At 41.2% G+C, this 25,672-nt stretch overlaps 1 protein-coding gene across 10 annotated transcripts in view; it reads right to left on the reverse strand.

Moving 5' to 3' along the window:
• SLC8A1 (solute carrier family 8 member A1) overlaps nucleotides 1-25,672 on the reverse strand; it is a 379,277-nt gene that overhangs the window by 298,589 nt on the left and 55,016 nt on the right. For 6 of the 10 annotated variants that reach the window (XM_064572153.1, XM_064572151.1, XM_064572149.1 and 3 more), the window contains exon 2: nucleotides 7,406-9,237. In XM_064572153.1, the coding sequence (XP_064428223.1) occupies nucleotides 7,406-9,204 (1,799 nt within the window). In that variant the 5' untranslated portion in view covers nucleotides 9,205-9,237. Of the gene's footprint in view, nucleotides 1-7,405; nucleotides 9,241-25,672 lie in introns of all 10 variants that reach the window. The other 4 variants (XM_064572154.1, XM_064572148.1, XM_054509688.2 and 1 more) reach the window with 1 other exon arrangement.

Here is a 25,672-nt window from a genome sequence, read left to right on the forward strand (position 1 = left end):
TGGAGTGGTCTCAGTTTCAAGGGTCATCGCAGGGCTTCAGGAGTACCCAGAACTCCAGATCCCTCACGCCTCAGCCTCCTGGAAAGAAAATATCCCAGGCTGTTTCATTAATATCTGAATCACCAGGTACAGTGAAATTCCCCCGGGGTGCCTTGCTGTGAACACCAGCCTGAAAGGCGAAGTTCTGTGCCGGGCTCCGTTTTTGCCCCCTACCTCCATCTCTTCAGCTGTCACCAAAGAACACAATGTCCATTCCCCTATCTGGCCCTGCAGAGACATTGTGAGAAGGAAAGAAAATGTCATCGAGAGCACAAATCCTCAGGAAAAGGCAGGAAATGAAAAGGCATTGGCATTGTTTATTTCGCCTGGCTCTACAGTGAGACAGCTGTATAGACCTGGGAAAAGAATGAGCTGTGGCTGGCTCAGCCTTTGGCAAATAGATGGGTATTACGTAGGCAGTCTGTCGAGCCAGGAGAGGAAGCAAAGGAGATTTCCTTTAATTCTGCCCGTATTGTTGACTGCTTGCTTTCCCTCCCAGGACCTTCTGGACTCCCCCACTACCAGAACAGAAAGTGCAAGGCCGTGTGGGAAGCCAGCAGCTAAAGCCACTCGCTGCCACAGCTATGTGCTTCCTTGGTCGGCCCCTCCCACAGGGCTGCCCCCTGCGGGCTCGCCCTGAACAGTTATAAAGATCATTGCTAGTGGGGCGCCTGGGTGGCTCAGTTGGTTAAGCGGCTGTCTTTGGCTCAGGTCATGATCCCCAGGGTCCTGGGATCCAGTCCCGCATGGGGCTCCCTGCTCGACAGGGAGCCTGCTTCTCCCTTTCCCTCTGCCTGCCTCTCTGCCTACTTGTGCTCTCTCTCTCTCTGTCAAATAAATAAATAAAATCTTTAAAAAAAAAAAATCAGTGCTAGTGCCATTCACCCTCCTTACATTTGGCTGTCCTCTCTTCCTTTCCTGCCACCTGGCCCGAAGCCGCTTCTGTTCTATCCTTGCAAAGATGACACTTAAGAATCGCGTGGCGTGTATAATGTAATAGGAGCCTAACGGCTTTCCCATGTCCCCAAGATGAACCTCCCATGAGCAGATGTCAGGAACCATGACAGCACATGATGGAGATATTTTATGGGAAAGCCTCTACAGTTCCCAAGATACTGTAACCCACAGGCAAGTCTCCATACCTCAGCTAGTAAGAACAGAGCAGCATAACAACAAATAATCCCATGATAGGTGTTAGACCCCCAAGGTTGTTCCATTCAAAAGAATTAAGCATGCCTAAGTCTCTTTCCCTGGGTTACCAGTGTCCTCAGGAAAGAAACAAAACAAACAAACAAACAAAAGAAGAAAGGAAATATGTTCCCACTTCACCATTTAGTGTAAAATCTGCTCAGGCTTTACCAAGATGGTGGCCGTGCCCGGCTAACTGTGAAAAAAAGGGGACAAGAGCGGGAGGTGCAATGAATTAAGGGCTGCTCAAGGGGGTACAGGATCCATGTAAGTCAAAACCATCCCTAGAGAACAAGCACTCATTCACAAAGTACAAAACAAAATATTGACCAGTGTTATTAGAAATCTTGTAAATTTTCTTTAGAAATACAAGAGGCAATCTGGTAGAGAGGGGCAAGCACATGAGCTTTCTTTAAAAAAGTAGATCAGCTCTTTTATTTATATTTACTTAATTTAATATAAAACTCTTAACATGAGATCTACCCTCTTAACAGATTTTAAGTGCACAGTACAATAGTACTAACTATAGGCACAATGTTGTAGAGTAGTTCTCTAAAACTAATTCATTTTGCATTACTGAAACTTTATACCCGTTGATTTGGACCCCCTCCCCATTTCCTCCCTCCCCCTGGCAACCACCATTCTGCTTTCTGCTTCTAGGAGGGACTATTTTAGGTATCTCATATAAGTAGAATCATTAGGTGTTTGCTCTTCTGTGACTAGCTTAAAGGGACACATACTCAGATTAATTTAAATACCTTTGTGACTATTTAAAATCCCATTAAAGAAAATCAATGTTCATTGAGTCTTTCATTCAGTTTGATAACCATCCCATCTATTTAGTGAAATGGTCCATACTTTCAGGTTTACCAAGATAGTACTCCATCTTAAAAAACACCGTATTTTTCTCTCCGGTTATGCCTTCTGTCCTTCAAAAGCAACTGCAAATATTTTGTCCAAAATTAAGACTTCTGCTACAGCGCCCACCATGTCTTCATAATGATGTGTGTACCTATCAAAACATGAGTTATCTCATCATCTCCCATTTTAGAGTATAAGGAGTAGATTTCTTCTGTTCCCTTCATAATAACTAGCCCAGTACTGGGCACAACTCAGTTAGCTTATTAAGCATGTGCAGAGTGATTGATATATAAATTCTTTTCTAGCCTTAACCAAGTGAAGTAATCATCCCCCTATGGAATGGCCTTGAATGATGATACAGAAAAGAGTCCATAATTTAAACACTTCAGTGTGTCTAAACTACGATATCTCCTCATTTGCTAAGATAAAATTTCTTTACATAGCTATATTATAACCCTGAACTCTAATTAGCAGTGGGAAAATGAGATTACAACAGTAAACATGGCAATTTGGTTGACATAGTAAACAACCCTGCTGCACATAATCAATTTAGGTTCCTGGCAATGTTGAATGGGAAGTCAAAATGTTTTTTGGCTCTTACCCTGTCTTATGTTTGTAATAGTTCTGCATTCATGAAAACATATGCATTTATAAAAACACTTCTTGTAGTTATAATTTAGATTTGCAGATGATACTACATGTGATTTGGATCTAAGAAGAGATAAATATTCCAGTCTGAAAAGCAGAAAACCATTAAAATCCTAAAATCATTTCATCTAAATTTCTTACATTAGCATATTACCTAAGGAAGTTTTATGTCAATATAAAATCATGGTTCCATCATTTTAAGAGGTTAAATGTAGCAAATAAACTTCTTCTTCCATAAAGTAAATCTTGAGTATGTTGGATTCATACACGTACTAATGGCCTTTCTTGTCTAACATTATTTTCTGTAGTACTTTTCATCGTTTCTGATTCCCCCAAAGACACAAAATTATTCTTCTGTTCTGACCACTTCAAGTTTTCTTACTATTTTTGTTTCATCTCTTTTTTTTCTTTTTCTTTCTTTCTTTCTTTTTTTTTTTTTTTACAGCTGGCTGCTTTCTTGTATTACACATTTGTCCTACTCTCCGAACTGAATTGCTCTCTCATAAAGCTAGGTCTTTACTCCCTGGAATTCTATACAGCAAGAACAGAATACTGGTAATATAGGTAGCAAAAACAAAGCATTTATTTTCCCTGGAGTATAATAATAATAATTCCATACAACCTATATAATACCAAAATTTTATTTCTTTTCTCTTTCTTTCTCCAGAAAAAGCAATATAAATATTTAGTGTCAAACAGCTATATTTGTTAGGATGTCTTGCATATCATATTTCCTAAAATTAATGAAGTCACAATCATACTTGAAAACATTAATAGTTGTGGAAGCAAAATTAATTTTGGACAGGTCCATTGATTAATAAATTATGCTGTAGCTAGGAGCCCCCAGGAAACTGATTTGCTAAGCAATATACTCCATGCATTTTCCAACCTGCATACCTCATCTTTCAACTCTGTATTTTAAATAGGTAATAGTAAATGCTCATGATCTTTTGAGTCCTCTTCCAAAAGTATTGCTATTGGGTTATAACTAAGTAATTGAATTTGATTTGTATCTACATTAGTTAATTAACCTTATTATTTTCCAGAACAGTCAAGCTCATGTTAGACCCTGGAAGACCAAACAACATTTTGTAATAATCATTACCACTAAACTAGCATCATTAAAAAACAACCATTAGTAGCCCTTCAAATTTGTGAATATCACCTACCAAACCACAAATCAAATTAACATGCTCTTCATTTATTTTTTATTAGCTGTTAACATTAGGCAGAATTCCGTGTTGAAAGTCAAGATTAGCTGGCATGGGCTTAGTATTTGTCATTGTTTGAGTTTATACAAAAGCACGTGCTAATTGTTAATTATATCGATTAACGTGTTTTGCATTATAATTTTAAAATGTCTTGCCGAGAATACACTTTATTTAAGACTACAAGCACCACTTATCACTTATCAGTATCTTTCTCAGATACAGATTTTGATCTTAAAAAAGGTCAAGTTGAAATAATTCAACTCATTTATATAAAAATGTGAATGAATAGGCAAAGATATGCTTAATTATAAATTTAAATGACTTCTACAAAAATAAGATCAGGAATAAATAAGATTAGGAATCTATCTTGCTCTTGAAACCGAAGAATCAATAAAGCTGACTGTCTGTTGATCTCCATTCCTGATTACATTGGACCCAAGGTAGAAATATCTACCTTCCTTAATGGCTTTTTAAAATAGGTAAGCTTTAAATCCAGGCTTTTCCAAGCATCTCTTTATGGTCCTCTGGAAAGAATCATAAATTCTGGCTTTGTGTACAACATTAAACAAAACAAACAAAAAAAAGATTTTAATAGTTAATAAAGTTCACTGGCATCAACAGTCCTCTCTATATATTATAGGTTTTTAAGAAAGTCACCTCTCAAGATTAACTATGTAACTGGATGAGACATAAATTCATTTTTCAAGAAAAACTGGGTTGAAGTCCACATGGTTCAGCTTCACTGCCTGATGACAAACTCTGTCGCTTGGGTCTGACTGTGGGGACCTGGCATTAGAAACAACTTCCAGAGGAAGAATGATCCATGAAGAAGAAGGAGGAGGAGAAGAAGAAGAAAAACAAGGGATCTTTGATAATATCATGTTTTTCTAGAAACATTATGTTGTAATCCTCGGTGCCTAGCTGAAGGCTACGTCCCAGTCACCTACACAAATTTATTTAAGCAGCAGATGTAGTAAGCATCTACAAAGCTTGTCAGCACTCTATAAGGTCAGGATGAAGACTCTTTAAAATTAAAATTCTAGAAAAAAGAAAAAAATGGAGGGCTATAATTTTATTCCACTGATAAATAAAATGTTTGACATCTCTAAAATTTCATATTTCAACTTAGTCAATAAAATACAGTAAGAGTTTTATTAAACTAGTAACTAGTGATTGATCTAGAATACTCCTAAGAACACACACATACACACAGATGGCATGCCAATAATTCTACCCATTCTTACCAATCTTCACAAGATATTTAAATTTCTGAAGCTGGAATTTGGCAATATTCCTTCCTTAGCAAGAATTAAATCAATTTAATGGCATAGGGTGAATGTTTTAAATGGAGCTTGGCAGAATAAATTATTCCATCAAATCACTGTCAGTCTTTTTTTTCCTTCTTCTTCCTCTTCTACACTGTGTCCAAAAAAAGGTTATTTATTTAGTTTGGTAATGTCCTGGACAGCAGAATAGATAAGGAAAGACTGCCTCTCAAATAAACAAGTACAGAGCCATTATTCTTAACAAAAAGCAAGACCAAATTTTCAGGAGAAAACATCCTAAATAAAATGAATACACAAACAAGACAAAACACCCATTTGGTCATATTTTAGTGCTACCCTTGTGAGTTCATTTAATAATATTCAATACTCCTTTAGTAACATGCAATATACTTTTACATGGATTACAAGTGCTATCTAATACAACAGGGTTTAATAACTGAAAGGATTAGAAAATATAATGAGAAAGAATTCCTAACAAAGGAATAAAGTTTATGAGCTAACATGGGCAGGCTCCCATTCAATGCAAGGCCTCTGGGAAAATCCTTCCTTAAGTATGCAGGATATTCATTTGCTTTTATATTATTATCTTTCAGTAAAATACATGTCCAACAAAACACACTTCAACACGTGGAACATTAACAATATAAGAACCAACATAAAATAGATATTCATCCAAAGTTACCCCCCACACATCTAAAGGTGGATATTATAATCTCTGCTTTGCTTGATTTCATCATGATATCACACTCAGTAATTGTTCATCTCTATAACACAACATCAAAGAGAGGTAAAGAGGAAGGCCTCTGTAGGAAAATCTCTTCCCTCTGCCCATTTCCCCCCCGGCCCCCTCCACCCTCCACGTTCAGCAGGAGAAATTTCATTTTGCAGTCAAATGCTCTACCACTGAGCTATACCCCCAGGAGAAATTTCATTTTGGAGAGAATGTACTTGGCATTTGACATATCACATAACATTTACTCAAGAGTTAACCATTTTTAGAACAAACTGTGCTATATGTACTTTTTTCTTTCCTGGAAATTCTTAAGTTGCCAGTGATTCGACCAACATAATCATTCATTTGAATGTCCTTTGCTGTACTACAGATATCATAAATAATTTCCTTCCTCCCTTCCTTCCTTCCTTCCTTCCTTCCTTCCTTCCTTCCTTCCTTCCTTCTTCTCCCTCCTTCCTTCCTTCCAGTTTGGACACTGCTCGTTGAGTCAGCTTTCTGGTTTGCATTTGGTGAGGGTAATGCCCCCTCCCAGACAAGGAAGAAGGAATAGCTCTGAATAGCAGCTGTCATGGTAGAATCATTGCACAACCAGGCACTTGGTGTTACAACATTGGCAAGTGTCACTGTAAAGTGTCAATAGGAAGAGTAAATTGTTCCAGTTCTTTTCTTTGACCTGTTCCCTGTCAACTAGGATGCTTGGACAGAATCTTATTCTCTCCCCGTTACTGTATCAGTAGGGTAAAAGGGTTTACTTAACCACGGAAAATAAAAATAGACTAGATCTCCATAACAACTATATGACTTTTCCCACATTGGCATAAGACTAAAAAAAGCAGGACTGGTCATCAAGTCATAATTAAGCATTAGCATGTAAGCAGAAACATTATCTTAGATTGTCACAAAAACACAGCATCAGATAAAAGCAGCAAAAAAATGTTCCAACCAGCCTTGGTAACCAGGAAATTCTTTTCAAAGGTGTTTCCTTTTTGAGCTTTCCCAATTTGTACTCAGTAATAAAGTTGGGGACCTAATGTGATGTTCTAAATGTTCGCTTTCGATAAATAAATAAATAAATAAATAAATAAATAAATAAATAAATATTCCCTTTCTGTGTATATATTATGTGATTCAAAATAGAATATAAATTTTCCAACCCATCATAAGCAGTTTGATAAATTGTGTCACAGAACTCATTTTATCATAATTCCTATAATGTACTTAAAATACGCAAAAGCACGGAAGTTAAAAATAAAACCAAATTAAGATCTCCGTATGGAGCATATTGGTAAGTGTGGCACAGCAGGGATAGTTTTAAAGTGGTCTTGTATAGCAAATATTCCATTCTTTGTGTACCATTTAGTTTAAAAAAAAAAATCGCACCCACTCTCCCATCCACCAAGGCACTCGACCCCACATGTATGTATAAAAAGAGAACTTACACAATTTCATCGTTCTGGAATTCGAGCTCTCCACAAGTGTCCTCAAAGTCCTCCCCTCCACCTCTGGCAGTCCCTTCGATGGTTTTATAGGGAACGATAACATTTCCTCGAGCTCCAGATGTTCTCAGTACCTTCACCTCCATAATGCCAATGCTCTCACTCACGTGAGTCACGGGCTCCTCAAAGGTAAAGATGCCTGCGTGGTCATCATCAAAAATGGTCACAGTGGCGGTGGAAGGAGATCCGAGGCAAGCGAGTGTAGAAACATGATTTGCTTCCAGGATGCCATCTTCTGAGGCTTCCAAAGATACTTTAACATTGCTCAAATGCACCAGGAAATTTTCATCCTCCTCAAAGATATCGTCATCGATGATGCCAACTCTGATTTCCTTCTGGGTCTCACCAGGCTTGAAGACCACAGTTCCTTCGGTAAATTCATAATCAGACCCAGCATTGGCTGTGCCATCCTCTGTTCTGAAGTCAACAAACACAGTGTTAGTCAAATCACCACCTCTGCGGATAATGGTCAGGGCGACGGTACCACAGTTCTCCAGACACTGATAGGTTCCTTGTTCAAAGAAGATCTTACTCACAGGGTCATTTTCAGCCACTTCAGTGTTGACCTCATGCATGCTGACAGCCTTCCTCGCCTGGTCGGCTGCATGCCTCTTTAAAATGTTGCCAGCTCCAGTCATCAGGCGAGTAGCTTGGATGCGGTAAAATGCTCGACTTTTTTGCTGCTGACTTAGGACTTGGTAGTTAGCTAGTTCTATTAATTGCTCGATTTCTTTCTCTGGATGCTTCTGCTTGAGCTCCTTCAGAATCCGAGCCATTTCTCGCCTAGCCTCTTCATCATCTTGGTCCCTCTCATCGACCTCCAGAACCAGAGCACCATCTAAGAAATTGTCAACATGGGAATTGACCACTTTCCCATCCATTTCAATTTCGGTCTTGGAAGATGGCCTATCTCCTTCATGCTCGATAATCATTCCCCTCTGCTTGCCAGCCCGATACCTCTTGTAGACATATTTGTAAAACAGAAGCCTCCTATCTGCTACCCAAGCGAACACGACGCAGATGGGAAAGAAGAAGAAGGTAAGCAAACCTTCCCAGACCTCCACGACCCCAGGAGAGATGACAGACAAAATAATGTAAAGCCAGGTATAGGCAAAGATGCTCCAGGCTGCCGTCACAAAGAACACACGCAAATGCTTAATCTTCCTCGTCTCTCCGTCTGGGACCACGTAAACACAAAGTGCGATAATGATGAACATATTGAATGCAGCACTTCCCACAATGGTGCTAGGACCCAAGTCTCCTGCAGTGAAGTTATGGCCACACACTTCAATTACTGAAAGGAGAATCTCTGGAGCAGAAGATCCCAAGGCCATCAAGGTCAGGTTGGAAACGGTCTCATTCCAGATCCTCACAGTGGTCTTGGTGGTCTCTCCATTGGGTTTCTTTATGGTTATTTCTTTTTCTTGAGATGTGATGACTTCTATAGAGGACATGAACCGGTCGGCAATGATAGAGACTCCGAGAAACATGTAGACCATGGCCACAAAATACACAGTAGCTCTAGCAATTTTGTCTCCAAAGGAAGGGTCTTGGGGCTCCCAAATGGGTAAAATCACCCCTTTCTTACAGTAATACGAGCCAGTACACTCGCCGGTTTCATTGCCTTCTCCTTCCATTTCTGTCTCAGCACTTACAAGGTCCACGTGGGAAAATAAGAGAGCCACAATGGCTAACAGATGACATCCCAATGAAAAGGTAGGTGAGAGTCTTAACGGCAGCATGTTGTACAATGGTAGACTTCCAAGTGTCCCAACCTACTGGTAAAAATAAGATGGAGGGAGGGTGGGGAAAAAAAAAATCACATCATCAGAGCCAGATCCAAAACATGACCAATTACTGATTTTTATTGCTTTTACAAATGATTTGTTTATATTTGACTACCATCACACCTGTAGTGAATCATTAGTCTAAGTATCCATCAGTGATTAAGCAATCCTTTGTACCATTTATAACTCAATGTCTCCACGTATGGATTTTCTACCTGTAGTCTCCATTCACTGAGCAATGTACACAATTGACTTATTGGAAATGAAAAGTTCAATTATAGCCTTGCCCTGTTGAATACATAGTTATGCATGCTAAGAGCCAATAAGGGGGGGGGGGGACCTTTTGATGCATTAAATAATTTTCTCCTTGTTGCTAATGCAGATTTTCTTTTAAATTTTGGTTAGTACAATCACCTTCCAGAAACTGTTTCATTACCAAAATCACCTTATTAAGATTGATGCTTTAAAGTTCAGACTCTAAAAACCAGCACAAGGCCTCCTGATGATCTTAAATTCTGGAGCAGACCTTATACCTCATTTTTTGAAATCATGTCCTATTGCTCCAAACTTACTTGGAAACACAGAGATATCTTCAAGGTTTCCTACAAAGTCAATGGTAGTTGTACTTGAGGGGGAAAAAAATCTTCTGTAATGCAATCTTTCCACACACTAAATACAGTTTTTAAAAGCATATATTTTTTAAAGATTTTATTTATTTATTTGACAGAGAGAGAGAGAGAACAAGTAGGCAGAGAGGCAGGCAGAGGGAGAGGGAGAAGCAGGCTCCCCGCTGAGCAGGGAGCCTGATGCGGGGCTCAATCCCAGGACCCTGGGATCATGACCTGAGCCAAAGGCAGCCACTTAACCGGCCGAGCCACCCAGGCGCCCCTAAAAGTATATTTTGATGAGAGCACATTTCCTCCTAATTTTCAGCAAGCCCAGTGCTCCTGATATGTTAGCAGCCGGGCATCTGGATCCTGAAGCACAGCTCCTCACATCTGGGGACAGATCTCGCTTTAAATCTGCAGGCTGTCCACAGCAGGAAAGGGAGATAAATAGGCCTGGGTCTAGTTGTGTGTTAGGACTCCTGTCTGGCAGGCTGTGAAATCAGCTTTACCAGCCATAAAATGTTCCTTCTCAGTGTTGATGTCATCCTTTCCATGGTCATTCTAAAACACATATTAGTTCTACAGAGGGTTCAAGAGACCAAAAAATACAGGAGCAATAATTCCATCTAAATTAGTTCATGTGGCAGAACAGCAGTGACCACAAAGTATACATATGATGAAGGGCTGGAGGCAATTGGAAATAGAGCAACAGAATCACTGAGCCGCACAAAGCTTGGTAAACAAAGCCAAGTGGCGGACTGAAAAACCATGGTCTGAATTCACCCACCAGCTCAGGCAAAACGCCACCCTGCCCATACATCACTTCTGCCTCTAAGGCTTGAAAGGTGCTGACAGAGAGGAGGGTCTGCTCCAAGTCAGGGAAGCAGTTCGGAAGGCCAGTTCAGACATCAGATAAAGTGGTGGCAAGAAGGGAGTCCTAAGTCAGAACGTAGCCTTGTGGCCTGATAAAAAGTTCATAGTGGAGCTAGACTGGAGCCTTCCATAGCCTGGGGTGGTCCGAGAGCCACCCACACACTCACCTATGTTCGCTGCTCATGGCATGCAGTGGAAATTCACCAGGGCCCGGGAGGAAGCCCCTGGCCCAGCACATTCTGGCAGACCCTCAAAGAGCCCACCATTTGCCTAAAGCCCCTTTTAGCTCATCACTATGAGTAGATGAGCTTTGACATTTTTCCCAGATGAACACACAGCAGAGGGCTGAGATGGCACAATTACATTCTGCATAAAAGGCTGAAAAATAGAAAAAGCGTATTTCCAAAATATGCAAGCTTCATGGTCAGTGAGTCTACTTATTCAGTCACTACAGGACTTGGGTGGGATCACCACCTAAAACAAGGAGACACTGAGGCAACCTACAAGAGTAGTGGAAGGTCTAGCTCTAAATCCATCATGCAGCCATTTATTCCATAACTATTTATGAGTGCCGCCTAACTATGTGTTTTAGAATCACTTGCTAGGCTCTCTTCTAGGTCCTAAGAGTTCATCAGAGAATTAAAAAACAAAAAACCAAAAAAACACAAAGTCTCTGTCCTTGCAGACCTTATATTCTATCGGGGAGGAAACAAACAAATGAATATAAATGTCAGATGCTAAAAAGTGCTGGAGGGGTAGGGGCGGAAGCAATGTTAATTAGGACAGGGAGTCTGCCTGCATGAGTGTGTGTGTGAGTGTGTGTGTGTGTGGACACACATGGCATGCAGGATTTTATACTGGATGGTTAAGGAAGGCCTCTCTGATAAGGCGACATTGGAGCAAAATCCTGAAGGAAGGAAGAGACCAAGCCTCGTGGATATCTACAGGAAGAGAATTCCAAGCAAATGCCAAGACCCTGTGGGACTTGTCTTTGCATCGTCTAGGAAACACAGAGGAACCAGTGTGATGAGAGGGCCATGAGCCAGGGGAACAGGGCTCCGGAGCTGGGAACACACTGGGGATGGGTTATGAGGGGCCTGGAGGCTACCACAAGGCACTGGCTTCAATTGTGAAAGAGATGGGACTCACTAGGAGGTTCTGGTCAGAAGTGTGGTATCAGCTAATTTTCCTATTAAATACAGCTTTCTGCTGGTTCCGTAAAGAATAGAGTATAGGGGCATCTGCCTTCGGCTCGGGTCATGGTCCCAGGGTCCTGGGATCAAGCCCCGCATCGGGCTCCCTGCTCCGCGGGAAGCCTGCTTCTCCCTCTCCCGCTCCCCCTGCTTGTGTTCCCTCTCTCGCTGTGTCTCTCTGTCATATAAATAAATAAAATCTTTAAAAAAAAAAAAAAGAATAGAGTATAGGGGTAAGAGAGGAAACAAGAAGACCTGTTTTTGCCTTTTATAAAAAAATCTGAATTATAAATGATCCCAATGCCTGGCAGGTATAAAAAATGATACAGTAGAGATCTCAAATTTAGAAAAGGAGAAAGAAACAATTTGTAGTGACCCTTTGGAAGATTTACAACTTCAAATGTCTTGGGAACCTGTGAGAATCAGAAAGGTTAAGTATTTGCTCTCAGAGAGTAGTATGGAAAAGAGAGAGTAAACATAGAACAGAGATTCCAACCTATGCCTGTCTCTAGGACTGATATAATCAACCACTTCCTTCAAATTCCTGCCAAATCTCATCATTCCATTTTCACATTTCAGCCAAAATGAGCTTCCTGAAGTACAGATCTGACTCTCTTACTCCCCCTTAAAGCTTTTCATGGGTTGCCTCTTGCCCTAAAAACAAGCCCAATCCCCTCAATAAGCTGTTCAGACCTTTTAGGATCTAGCTTCTGAGTTCTAGAATATGGAAATTCTTTCCATTCACCAAATCTCTGAAGGTGAATCAGAATCTGGGAGCTGGGACTAGGCATTTGCATTTAAAAATGTGCTTGCATGAAGCAGACGCCCCTAAAATGAGCAGATGCCGCTGAAAAGCCAATGGCAGTACTAAGTGGAGGAGAGGAAATGTGACTCAGGCTCATGGGCAGAGAACCTCAGGCTGGAAAAACTGACCTCCAGCATAGAGGAGATGGGGCGCTGACATTTCCCCCCACAACCTGGGGGCGGGTCCTCCTCCATGAGCCCTAGCTTGCTGATTTCTTTTGGAATGCCAAGTTCATCTGCTCTGCTGAGAGGGTCCTGATATTTCGGACATCCTCAGCAAAGCATATCTTCTCCTTCCAGTGCAATAAGAAGACATCTGGTCAAGCACCAACCAAAAACGAGCTCCATTATAGAAGCCTCATAAAAGGGAAAGTGCATCACGAATTTAAATATATCCACTCTGCATACCGGCATGGAAATAGGAGTAAGAGAAAGAAAGCTGGGGACTAAAGAGAGTCTTTCAATACTAAATAAATAAAGAGGAATTCAAAGGGAAGCTGCTCTGCTAATCTTGGGCCAGGACTGTCCTCAGATTCATTTTGCCAGTGCCAAGGACAGAGTAAGGGCCCCACTTACTGTCATAAATTGGCATTTATGACAATAATGACTGAAACCATTGACTGAGCACTTGCTTTGTCCCGGGTGCTTCACTGACTGCTTTGCATTCACTGTCCCTGACCTTTCTAACAATACCGGAAGGAGGTATTATCGTTCTCATTTTAGAAATGAGAAAAATAAATGGTTCATAAAAGTAAACTGACTAACGTCGTACAAACAGAAGGGAACTAGGATTTTGATCCAGGCGCTTCGCATTAGTTATGCCATCGTGCTTTCCAAAATGGCAGCATCTTTTTGTTTGTTTTTGCTACCTAGGTGAACAATACTGTTCTCTGGTAGCAGAGAGCTCCCTATTTAGATACTTAGTGCAGAATAACCTTTCCATGCTGCCCTGCTTTGCCCCTGAATAAATGTATGTAGTTTGCACTACCTTCTCAAGAGCCTTCATGTTTGCCTCTCCTGTCTCATGCCTCCCCACCCGCTGAGTAAGGGTTTTGTAAACACTCCTATTCATCACGTAGCAAGGGAAAGATGATCCATTTGGGGGATCATCAGCTAAAATCTGAGGTCTGAAATCACTCCAAAGTCATGTAATAATCTCAAGGTTTTTCCATTTGGTCAGGAGAAAAGAAAAGAGAGAAAGGAATCCTAGCAGTGGGCAAGCAAAACTAAAATAAAAGATGGGTGGAGTTGGGGAGAATGATCCTGAATTTTAGCATAACAAGTGAATACTTCGCTCTAATAGCAATAAGTCAGTATTTTTTTTTTTTTCAAGAATTTCAACAGAGCTCACAAATCTACTGTCTTGGGGTCAAGACTTTTTTTTTTTTTAATTTTAAACCAGTAAGTAATTCAAAGTGACAGGAAAACAACACATTCATTCATGGTTTTGTCTGCCAAGCTTTCTTAGCCACTCACATATGCCAGATACTGGGTTAAAAAGATGAATAAGATAATATTCTCCAAGAAGCTCACATTTTAGTGGGGTATTACAAAAGTCAAGGTGTGAGTCTCCTTTCTGGTACAGAACTCTTTCATTGCTAGAGAATCCCAGAAAAGGAGAGACCTTCCGGGCATTCAGAGAGTGAGATCATGGGTACACCTTGACACACTCAAAGTGGACCACCTCATTCCCAGGTTAATGCACCTGAGCTCTTGGGTTAACACAACCAGGCTTCTAGAAACCTCAGACTGCTCAGCCTACAGTTCTACCACCCAGGGTTTTCAAGTGTCATGCATGAACTCCCGGAGTCAGGGCCTTGGATCACCTTGTCTGTACTCTGTGCATCTTCCAGGAGCCTTGTGATGGACAATAATAACTATTTCAGATAATAATTTGTTCACCATCCACCATGAAGAGAAAGAGCAACTTTCTTTGATGTCTGACCTTCCACGCTGGGAACTAAAAAATGAGGTCACATGCATGCGTTTGTATCTAGGTCACCAAAAAAGATTTACTACCTAAAAATATTTTCCACGCTAGCTTGTTGACATTTCACCTTAAGAAACGTGTGTGTGTTTTTTTCTGAGTGAAGGACAGCCCTCTCTCTATTTCTTCTTCTAGAAAGTGAACCAGTCATTTATTCATCAAGCATTCATTGAGTGGCATCTGTGCGCAAAGCACCAAACCAAACACTGAGGGGCTTACAGAGATAATTGCAGTGTGCCTAATGAACTGAGTGTTCAAGCAACTCAACTAGTTACTCAAATGGCCATGAGTACTAGGAAGGATATGGAAGATTCCCTAAAAGGAGAGGATTGGAAGCATGACGAAAGCTGGAGAGAGGGAGAGGACATTCCAGAAGGAAGGAATGATGTGCATAAAGGCATAGAGCACTGCTTCTTCAACTTAAGTTCACCTAAGGATCACGGGGGAACTTCATTAATATGCAGATACCTGGATGCCAACATCAGACATATGGCAGCTCTAAAGAGGAAACCCAAATCTGAACTTTAAGAAGCACCCCAGCTGATTTGATATAGGCAGTCTTGGCACCACCCCTTAGGGGCACTGACATAAAGGGCAGAACTGGGTAGAGAGAAGAAGGGGCGTGGGGTAACTTTAGCAAATACAGACCGCAGAGCACTGAGACAAGGTGCTTGACCAAAGGTAGTGCCTAAAAATTAGAAGATAGTGTTTCTTGCCGTATCAGTAAAATGTCAATGTGAAATAATATATCAGAAGGGCTTTCCTTCTCACAGCTGGGACTCCAGACAGCATCAAAATATGGAGCCCCTTGGTGAGTTTGGGGGATGACAGGAGAGAGGACGACGGAGAAGAATGGACCCTAATTGGAGATCACAGGGGCCCCAAAAAGAGGAGGTTAAAGCATTGGGAGTAACTTACACCTACTTCATCATTTTGCCAAGGGCTAGTTCTGCCCTCTTTAAATAGAAACAGCTAAGGACTGCTAGGACACTACACCAATACGTGACAAAGACCCAGGATAAATGGAAGTCTTTGGAGACCTTCTATCCAGGTTCCATGCACAATTCCTGAATAAAGTAGACAATATGTAGAAACATAACCCCCAAACCTGAATCCTTGGGTGGTGAGGAAAATTGTGCTCTTTATTTTATTTTTAAGATTTTATGTATTTATTTATTTAATTGACAGAGAGAGAGAGAGAAACAGTGTGAGAGGGAACACAAGCAGGGGGAGTGGGAGAGGGAGAAGCAGGCTTCTGGCCGAGCAGGGAGCCCGATGCGGGGCTCAATCCCAGGACCTTGGGATCATGACCTGAGCTGAAGGCAGTCGCTTAACCAACTGAGCCACCCAGGCGCCCCAAAAATTGTGCTCTTTAAATCGTAAGGTCTTTATGGGGGTATCACCACTCCCTTTGTTCACCTCAACTCGAGGGTAAATCTTTGTAGTCACTTTCTGCATTCTAGTCTGTCTCTTGGGACTAGAGATGTTTAATACAGAATCTAATTTCAAAGTATGTGATAGGAACATCCAGAATGCCTTAAAAAAAAAAAAAAAAAGCTTTCTTAACAAGGAAAATGCTGGTTATGTGAGCAGAGGCTGGTGAATTTCATCAGCTTTTTCCCTGAGTCATTAAGCTTCATCTTCAAGTAGATTGCTTTTCAGGAGATGGAACCCTATCAACTTGAAGTTTGTAAGTCTTTTAAATTTTTCTGCATAGTGTCAAATCACAGTCCTTGAAAGAATAAGATGCTCTTGAAAAAAGCAGAAGAAAGAAGAAAAAAATATTTATTTTATTTTTTTATTTTATTTTTTTTATTTTTTTAAAGATTTTATTTATTTATTTGACAGAGAGAGAGAGACAGTGAGAGAGGGAACACAAGCAGGGGGAGTAGGAGAGGGAGAAGCAGGCCTCCCGTGGAGCAGGGAGCCCGATGCGGGGCTCGATCCCAGGACCCTGGGATCATGACCTGAGCCGAAGGCAGACGCTTAACGACTGAGCCACCCAGGAGCCCCCAAAAATATATTTTTTTAAAATTCAAGTTAATAGATGCTCATGTAATGGTGACCCTTCGTCAGTATTCTGTGCAACCATTTTCTAAAGTTTCTGACAATATACACAGTGACATGGCTCTAAGACCAGGTATTTATATACATAGAACAAATAAATTTTTTTAAATGGAAGCAGCTTAGAAAGGAACTGGCCAAACTTTAGTATTTATAGGAATAATTGAGTAGCTTATAGGAAAACATGAAATTTTTATATAAATCCCTGAGCACAGTTTATGAAACATAGTTTCTCCACTAGATAAAGAATCTAATGAATATGCCCTTTACACTAATCCCATATACCTGTATTTGAAGAATATTTGAAGAATCCACCTTCTCTGGAAGAGTTGAGAAAAAAAGTCAGTGGAGGAAGAAATGCCAATCATTTAATTATTTCATTAGCAAGTGAAGACAGTAACTTCTGCCTTTTAAGCAAGGACTGCTTTGATCGATATCAATGACTTACACGAGAATACTCAGTTACTCATTCATTCAACAAACCCTGAATGTCTATTACGTGTCTGGAGTGGGAGAGACACTGGGGCTAGAGCCATGAAGTAAACAGACACAATCTCTCTCCTCCTGGAATGTATTATGAAGCTGGGAAGACAGAAGACAGACATTAAGTTATTTCCAAAAGAAACATCATTATCAACTCTGCTAAATGTTGTAAAGGCAAAAACACTGTCCTCCAAGACTAAGTAATGGAGGACCTGACCTACTAGGGTATTAGGGAAGGTTTTTTGCTAAGAAATAACATGTGAGCTGAAAATAAAGATAGTCAGCAGGAAGCCAGGCCAAAGACTGTTGGAGGGCCAGGTCTTGGGTTAAACTTTTTGCAATTCACCTTCTCTGTAATGGGGTTACTCACAGACCTACCTTCTTAGATATGTTGGGGGAGGGGGAGATGAGATCATGTTTAGCAAATACTCAAAGCGGGGATGGGGAAGCAGTGCACAGGGTGGGTGGGCACCTGGGTGGCTCAGTTGGTTAAGCAGCCGACTCTTGACTTCAGCTCAGATCATGATCTCAGGATCCTGGGATTGAGCCGCACATGGGGCTCCTTGCTCAGTGGGGAGTCTACTTGAGATTCTTTCTCTCTCTCTCTCTCTCTCCCTCCCCCTCCTCTCTCTCTCTCTTTTTCTGGAATAAATAAATAAATAAATCTCTTTTTAAAAAAAGAAAACACTCAAATTGGCTTCTGTTATTTTTTTGAGACTTGCCCCTCGGAGGTCACAATCATGTAATTGCACTTAATTTCATTCTACCACTGTGCTGGGGGCAATGTGGTGGACAGAAGGATCATTGGTCTGGGGTCCAAAAGAAATGACTGCTGGTCTCAGCTCTCAAGTACCAGTCCTGTGGCCTTGTACAAGGCATTTTCCCTTTCTCAACCTGATCTGTAAAACTGGGGAATTTTGCTAACAATAGGAATACCTAATACCCTAATCCCTCAATTTGGCATTCAGGGTCATCATCCATAATACAGCACATGTCTACATTCCCAGGTTACTGTTCCTAGTAATCAACTGAGCTACTAAATAAAAATTACCCAAATATGTACCATGCTTTTCCTTTCTCATGCTTTTCTACCTGCCCTCCATGATCCACCTTAAATGTCCAATTTCCCTTCATAAAACTGCTTTTACTGCTAGGAAGGCCCCTGAAAGCCACCTAACTCTGCCTCTACCCCCCTTTTCCCAACACAAAAACTCAGGCCATGATAACTTTAAAGACATTTTCAAAGGCACACATCTCAGATTTGACAGAGCTAGGCTCTAAAACAAGGTCTCAGTTTCTAGGCCACCTCTCTTTGCATGACACCAACTCCAACTGCTAGGATTCTTCAAGCTCACTGATATTGCCTTTGTGTCTCTCACAGTCTAGCTGTGTGTCAGGAGGTGGTGAACTAGGGCCAACAGGTCAAACGTAGCCTGCCACCTATTTTTCTAAGGCCCATTTCATTATTTTTTTTTTACTTTGTTAAATAATTGAAACAATGAAAAAAAACAATGTTTCATGATGTGAAAATTATATGGTGTTCAAATTTCAGTGTCAATAAATAATGTTTTACGGCACACAGCATGCCCATTCATTTAAGGATTGTCAATGGGTGTGACAGCTATGTCGAGTAATTGTCACGGATCCTGTGGTCCACGAAGCCAAAAATGCTTACTATGTGGCCCTTTGAAAAACAGGTTTGTGACCTCTGGTATATGTCATTATATGTGTCCTTATCTTCCTCCTCTGCATGGCAACCTCCCACAGTTAGCATGTTCATATAAAGGCACACAGGCAGGGACAGAGACTCTCTCACTATTCATCTCAAGAACAAATCCTTATTAAGCACTCACGTGCCAGAAACTGTTCCAAATGTTTTACAAGTATTAATGTAGTATTCCTCAAAAAAACCCCACATGGCTTTTTACTATTGTCATTCCCATTTAATAGATGAGCAGAATAAGCACAGAGAAGTGAAGTACCCAGCACGATCTTAAATATGCCATTTGTTGAATCCAAATAAATGTAATGACTGTCATGATATGCCTGTTGACTTCAGAGAACTTTAGCCTGAGTATTCCAGGGTCCCTCACTTTGTTATCAATACCTTCAATCTAGAAGCCAAAGTCACCATTCTCTTTCCACCTTGGGGAATCATTAGGAGACATCCAGGGACTCCTGAGGCCAGAAAACACAGATGCATTCCTGGAGGCCTTCCACTTATCAGACAAAAAAGGAAGATGTGACTTGACCTCATGACTTGTGACATGACCTCAGAACCCTAGATCTGAATTCAACTATCTCCTATTTCACTCTCAAAAGTCATTTATTTTCATGTGGCCTTCATTTGCTCATTATTTAGAAAGAACTATTTGATCTCTGCTGTTCCTTCCAGAGCTAGCTGTGGTTCTAAGCAGCAAGAGTACAGAGAAGGAGACGCTCTTAGAAGGGGTTGTTGACAGGTGCAGGACCAGGAGGAGAGAGGCAGTGAGGAGTCAGGGGAAAATGAGCCACCAACTCTGCCCAGGACCAATTCACAAATTTCATCTTTAGGGAGCTCACATCCCCCAACATCTGGCAGGTAGGTTATTTTGGAAGAGTGACTTGGAACTTCTGAGAGACATATGATATATGACTTAGCACATCTCCAAACTCTATCCTTTTACCTCTGCCCAATGCTGTTCACTTCAGGGGCTCTACCGTGGGTCTATGCCAGAAGTTTAGGTTTGCGGGCAAGGGTAAGCAGTCTGATTCTCTAAACTTGGAACTAGATGCTCTACATTGAGCAGGGCAGACAGAGCTGCAGCGGGCGCTGGGTCCTGTGCTTTATGGGGAAGTGGAAATGAGCAGGAGTTCAAGAATCTCAAGGGAGAAAGCACGAGAGCCATTTGGTGCCAAAAAAAAAAAAAAAAAAAAAAAAGGAAAATCACCTGTAATGGCCCAGAAAACATAACCATCAAATTTAAGGGAGGAAGAGGATGGCAGGTGGTATGTCCCTTGTCTGACCTCTCAGACTGTTACAGTATCTCTCTTTAAAGGCCATGCTGGAAATTCACCCTGAATTTTGGCTTCACTTGTAAAATGCATGTGAGCAGTGGCGTATGTTATCCTTTGTTCCAGATCCACGGTTCCCATGGCATGGTTCTGATCCTGGGACACACAGCTGATCTGAAAAGCCTGGAAATGGCCCTAATGTTGCCCCAGGGTTGTCCTTGTCATAAATTAGCTGGGGCTGGTTTACATGCTTCAAAAATAGCTAGGCTTCATTTATTTTTTTTAAAGATTTATTTATTTATTTGAGAGAGAGCGAGTGCCTGTGTGCGCATGGGCAGTGGGGGGTAGTGGGGAGGGGCAGAGGAGAGTCTCAAGCTGAATCTGATCACGGAGCCCCACACGGGGTTGGCCACGGGGCTGGATCTCACGACCCTAAGATCATCACCTGAGCCGAAACCAAGAATCGGGTGCTTAACCGACTGTGCCACCCAGGCGCCCTGGCTTTATTTATTTTAGAATCCCTTTTCACTCTTGGAAAATAAACTGAAATGCCTCCTCCCCCATGAAGCCTCTTCCAATATTCTCTTCTTCCTTCCAACTCTACAGCATTTTGCTCATTAGACAGTTGTAGCAATATTTCCCAGTTGGCTCAGCATTTAGGTGTTCTAGACCATGACATCCTTAAGAATAGAGAACATGGCGCAAAGAACATGGCTTCTGAACAGCATCAAAAACTCGTACTATCACCTATTAACCGGCAAGTAAGTTATTTAACAGAGCCATAGTCTTCATTTTTATATCATGATAAGGATGCTTCCTTGCAGGGCACTTATAAGCATTAAATGAGAAAACACATTCAGAGTGCTTAAATTGGCCCTGGGCATACAATGGGCAATCAGCAAATGTCAAATAACTCCTCTTCATCATCTGCATTCTCTGAAAAGCCCAGGGCAGTGCCTTGCATACAGTGAGCGCTCAATAAATATCACGGTTGGTTTGTAGTAAATTGCTGAATCACCCTCTTGTCTGTCTGACTTCATCTCACATTAGATTCCATGAAGAAATTATTAATTATTCTGACTTCACATGTAATGACATCCACTGAGTGATTATGTTTTAGGTCTTTTTTTAAATTAAGATGAACTCTAATATTTAAATTTATTTTTCTATCTCTATTATATATGCAAGAAACCATTTGTCTGAATTGGTATCGCATGTGTATTTTATAGGTTACTGGTATGAATATTCCAAAACAGCATATAGTAGAAGCCATTCAAGATTTTAAGGATATCATTTCTCACTGGGGATCATAATTTGCCCATTCTCAGAAGAATTCGAAAGGCTACATTTTCCAGAAAGGATCAAATTTTTGATACCTTTGCTGCCCCAGAAGTAAAATTTCAGTGTGGGAGTGCATCACTGTCTCTGTCTGGCTACTCTCAACTCCCTCCGTCAGCGGCCCCGTTGCTGGGCACACAGGTCCTCACGCTTCCCCACCAGACGGAGCCTCTGAGGGCACAAACTGGGCACCAACCCAGTTTCAAACTACTTTCACTTCCTCTGTATCTTCCTGTGTTCCAGGCCCTCAGGACTTTTCTGTCAGCTGACCTGATAAACCAATACAAGTTAGCAGACAAACAAATGCCAGTGGTCTATAAGAATTAAAGGTAGCTCTTTCCTAAGTGATGTCATTGCATTTTATTAGGGATCTACTAGATAGAATTACTTTATTTGAATCAATGTCTAATAGGGAGAATTTCTGATCTTATGTTGGTGGATGGATAAATGCTTCCACCCCAAGGATGTTTTGCCCCCCCGCCCCGATCACTTTACAGTTGGCTGCCTATAATGCACTTGCCCTTGACCCCAAACACATTTCCTTCACTTCAGCTGCCAGTCAGGACTTTTCTCCTTCCACACGTCCTCCTCCTTCTCCTCCTCCTCCTGAAATTGGCTAGAAAGTTTCAGATAAAGAGAAAATGTGATTCTCTTGAACCTTTGTCTCTCTTGTTCTGTACTACACTCTCTTGGCTAGGCAGATCAAAGGACTATCACAGAGTGGATATAAAACACTTAGAGTTCAATAAGAGTCATCAGCAAGGAGAGTCTACACAAAACACTTGAGGCAGCAAGGGCTGCAAGCAACTGTCTTCCAAGTTGAGTCAACACACTGGAAGAAGGCACCCAATCTCCTCATTTGTATTCTGACCTGCTCTTGATGAAAACATGCCAATGAGAGTAGCTTACCCTAGAAGTCTCCAGTTCAGAAAATAGGTTGTTTGATTTACAAACTTTACTGAGAACCTAATTATTGACTGAGTTTAAGTCTTCAAAATATGTGTTGTAGAAAATATATTTTGTGTTGTGTGTGTGTGTGGGTGCGCGCACATGCGCACACATTAGAGTCTAAGGAGGGAGGGAGGCAGTGAGAGAGAGAGAGACACACACAGACCCAGACACATAGGGAAAGAGGTATCTTTTGGAAGAGAAAGAAAGAAAACTGAAAATCATCTCACTGCATTTAATGAGGCCCCACCGGACTAGCTCTGAGTCCAAATCAAAATCTCAAGAGCCCAACTCTGAAAGCTCACATTTCCCGAATCTATTCCATCCTAATGGGTCACAAAGCATCTGACATTTACTTCCACTAAATCTCAAGTATGTCTCCAGGGGATAGACATCCCTTTGTTCAGAGAGAAAACTTGAAATGGCTAGTTCATCAACCCACTGGCTTGGTTAGTCACAAGTATTACTGAGATTAGAACCCAAGTGATAGGCAGCTAAGGGAGCTGTGAATGATGTTAGTTAGCTGTGATTCTGAAATCTAGGGAAAGTCAGGGAGAATATTTGCCACAAGAGGGAGCAGGAGAATTTGATCAGATGGGAGACTATCTGGTAGAGGTTATGATGAGGGGTCTAAGTATGAGGTATGGGCAATACTGGAAGATGTTTTGGCAAGAGACATCTATCCCTTATAAGAAAAAAAGTGGCGGGGGATGGGGGGAGGATGAAAGGAACAGGAAGAAGAAAGAGATTGCAACACGTTGATTCCTAAATTCTCAGCAAATGTAAAGCAACAATTTAATTTTTGGTTAGAAGCAACATACATTCACACTGTAAAAATACAAAACATGCAAGATTGGTGCTCTACCACCCTCTTTTAATCGTGTATTTCTTTTTCCAGATTTAATTTCTATTTCAGCCTGGACCTTGGTTATTTCCATGCTGATGGGGTAGACCACTGGCTACTTACCTCCATGCTTGCTCTCTCTACCTGAAGGTGTTATGGAGAAAGGGCTCCTTTCACTGAATTGCAACACAAAAATCAGATGGCAAAGTCCTATAATGCACTTACTTTGGGAGAAACACATCCATGACCTAAATGAATGCTTTAACTTGCTTTAAAGCAGGAATGTAACCTCATTGGATCTGCAGAGCTTTTATCATCATTTATTTATTTTTTTTAAGAAACAGATTAAATACTGAGAGGGAAGAAACCATGCGTTTACTTTGCAAGATAAATAAAGTCTATTTTTGTCTGATAAAAAACATGTTAAATATAGCTTGCTAACAAAATGCTGAAGCTCTCTTGGAATTTTTTTTTTTTTTCCAAAACAGTAAGCTTGAAAAAGCAATTAATGTAAATCCTGCATACAGTCCTGACTATACTTCATCTTCCTTTTGTAATTTTCGTTGGAGTAAAAGCACTGCTATCACTTCTCTTCCCCTTCATGGTCAACAAAATGGTTAGCTAGCTCTTAATCTTAAATCCAAAATGATATAGCAGAAACCATTCAATAGTAATGATAAAATAGAAAGAATAGAAAGACAGATGGATAAATAGGTAGGTAGTTAGGTAGATAGATTGATAGACAGATAGATATAAAGAACAGCCTTCATATTCTTTTAATTCATTACTCTCCTCTTCCAGCCCTGTGAAGCTTTCAGGACAGAGTAAATGAAGTCTGATTGTCATGGACACTTGCATCCTTTGCAACCCTGCACAGCTCAATAGTCAATAATGGTTTACCTCTATCCAGTTCTTTAATTCCCTAGTAATTAATCATTCCATATTTAATACAAGACAACAGCCATTTTAGGGAGGAAAAAAAATAAGCGCTCTTTTTTTAGTAGGTGGGAGAAATCTTAGCAAAATAGCCCTCAGAATCAAATGGAATTCTTCAAACAGGCGGGATTTGTAAAATGAAAACCATTTAAGAAAACACATCCTGCTTCTTGATGAAGTAAGTGGGTCTTCCCCCACCTTCTCACTCACAAGGCCCCAAAGATGGAGCTAGCTCTCCTTTCCTTCCTCCTTTCACACCAGCCTAAGCAGCCAATTAAGCAAGTTTAGCAAACCCATAGAGCTAAATCCAAGTAACACAGGATTTGAAAGAGGAACCTAACAGCTGTCGCCCCTATTCTGGTTTTGCTTTCTTATCTGAAATGAATGAAACATCTAGATACATTTCTATCCTCCTTTCCTGACTTGCTGCAGGAGTAGCTTTGAGAGAGAAAGAGAAAACACGCAAGTGTGTGCATGTGTGTGTTTAGGGGGGCGTGGGTGGGAGGCATACTTGCAGAATGCCCTCCTGGTTGCTCCCCATTTCCCTTAGCAAATCTTCCCACAGACGCTGGATTGTGGGTGCTCCAATTGCTCATATTTGGAGATACTCAGCCTATGCCTTTAACCAGATCTGATCAGAATCTCCACCTACTCTGCTAGCTCCTCCACGATCTGGATGCCAGTACTGTCTTTACATCTGTCATTTTTTAAAAAGCTTCTTCCACTACACCTCCTACTGATATCCTTTTTTCTCTTTTTAGTCTTTACACCTCCAGCAGGACAAAGTTTGTATTGTTATAGTCACAACCACTAGTGGCTGACTAGCAGGAGAGATACAGAGCGCCAGCAAGGGAGCCAGGCTAAGGGGGTGGGGGGGCGGTTAAAGAGATACCTAGTGCAAAGCCTGACTTTCTTTCCGATGAATGCGGACACCACGCACTATTGCTCTCTTCAGAAAATTCTTTGTTAAATTTGATCAGTCTGCTTTCAACCCAACCACTGCCACTTTGTCTGGAGAGGGAAATACAAATTGCCAGCCCCAGTCATTCATCAAATAGTCAACAGAATCCATGGGCGGGGGGGTGTTGAAATCAAGGATGCACACACACTGTATTTTTAAAAGCATCCTCTGGGCAGATTTGGTTTCTTTAGCTGACTGTCCACCCATAAGACCTCCCTCTTCTTCATTAAGGAGGAGCCAAGAAGGATATCCTCACATCTCAGAACACAGACCATTTCCCCAACAGCCAGCAAAGCTCCAGAGGCAGATAATGCAGCTGCAAAGTTCCCTTCGAATCTCGTGGGGGAGAGATGCCTGTGCGTGCAGAATGCCCAACGCGTACACCCCGGC

The sequence above is a fragment of the Mirounga angustirostris genome, unplaced genomic scaffold, assembly GCF_029215605.1.
Source record: "Mirounga angustirostris isolate CCGP_5_RB_7025 unplaced genomic scaffold, mMirAng1.0.hap1 SCAF_10, whole genome shotgun sequence".
Lineage (NCBI taxonomy): Eukaryota > Metazoa > Chordata > Mammalia > Carnivora > Phocidae > Mirounga > Mirounga angustirostris.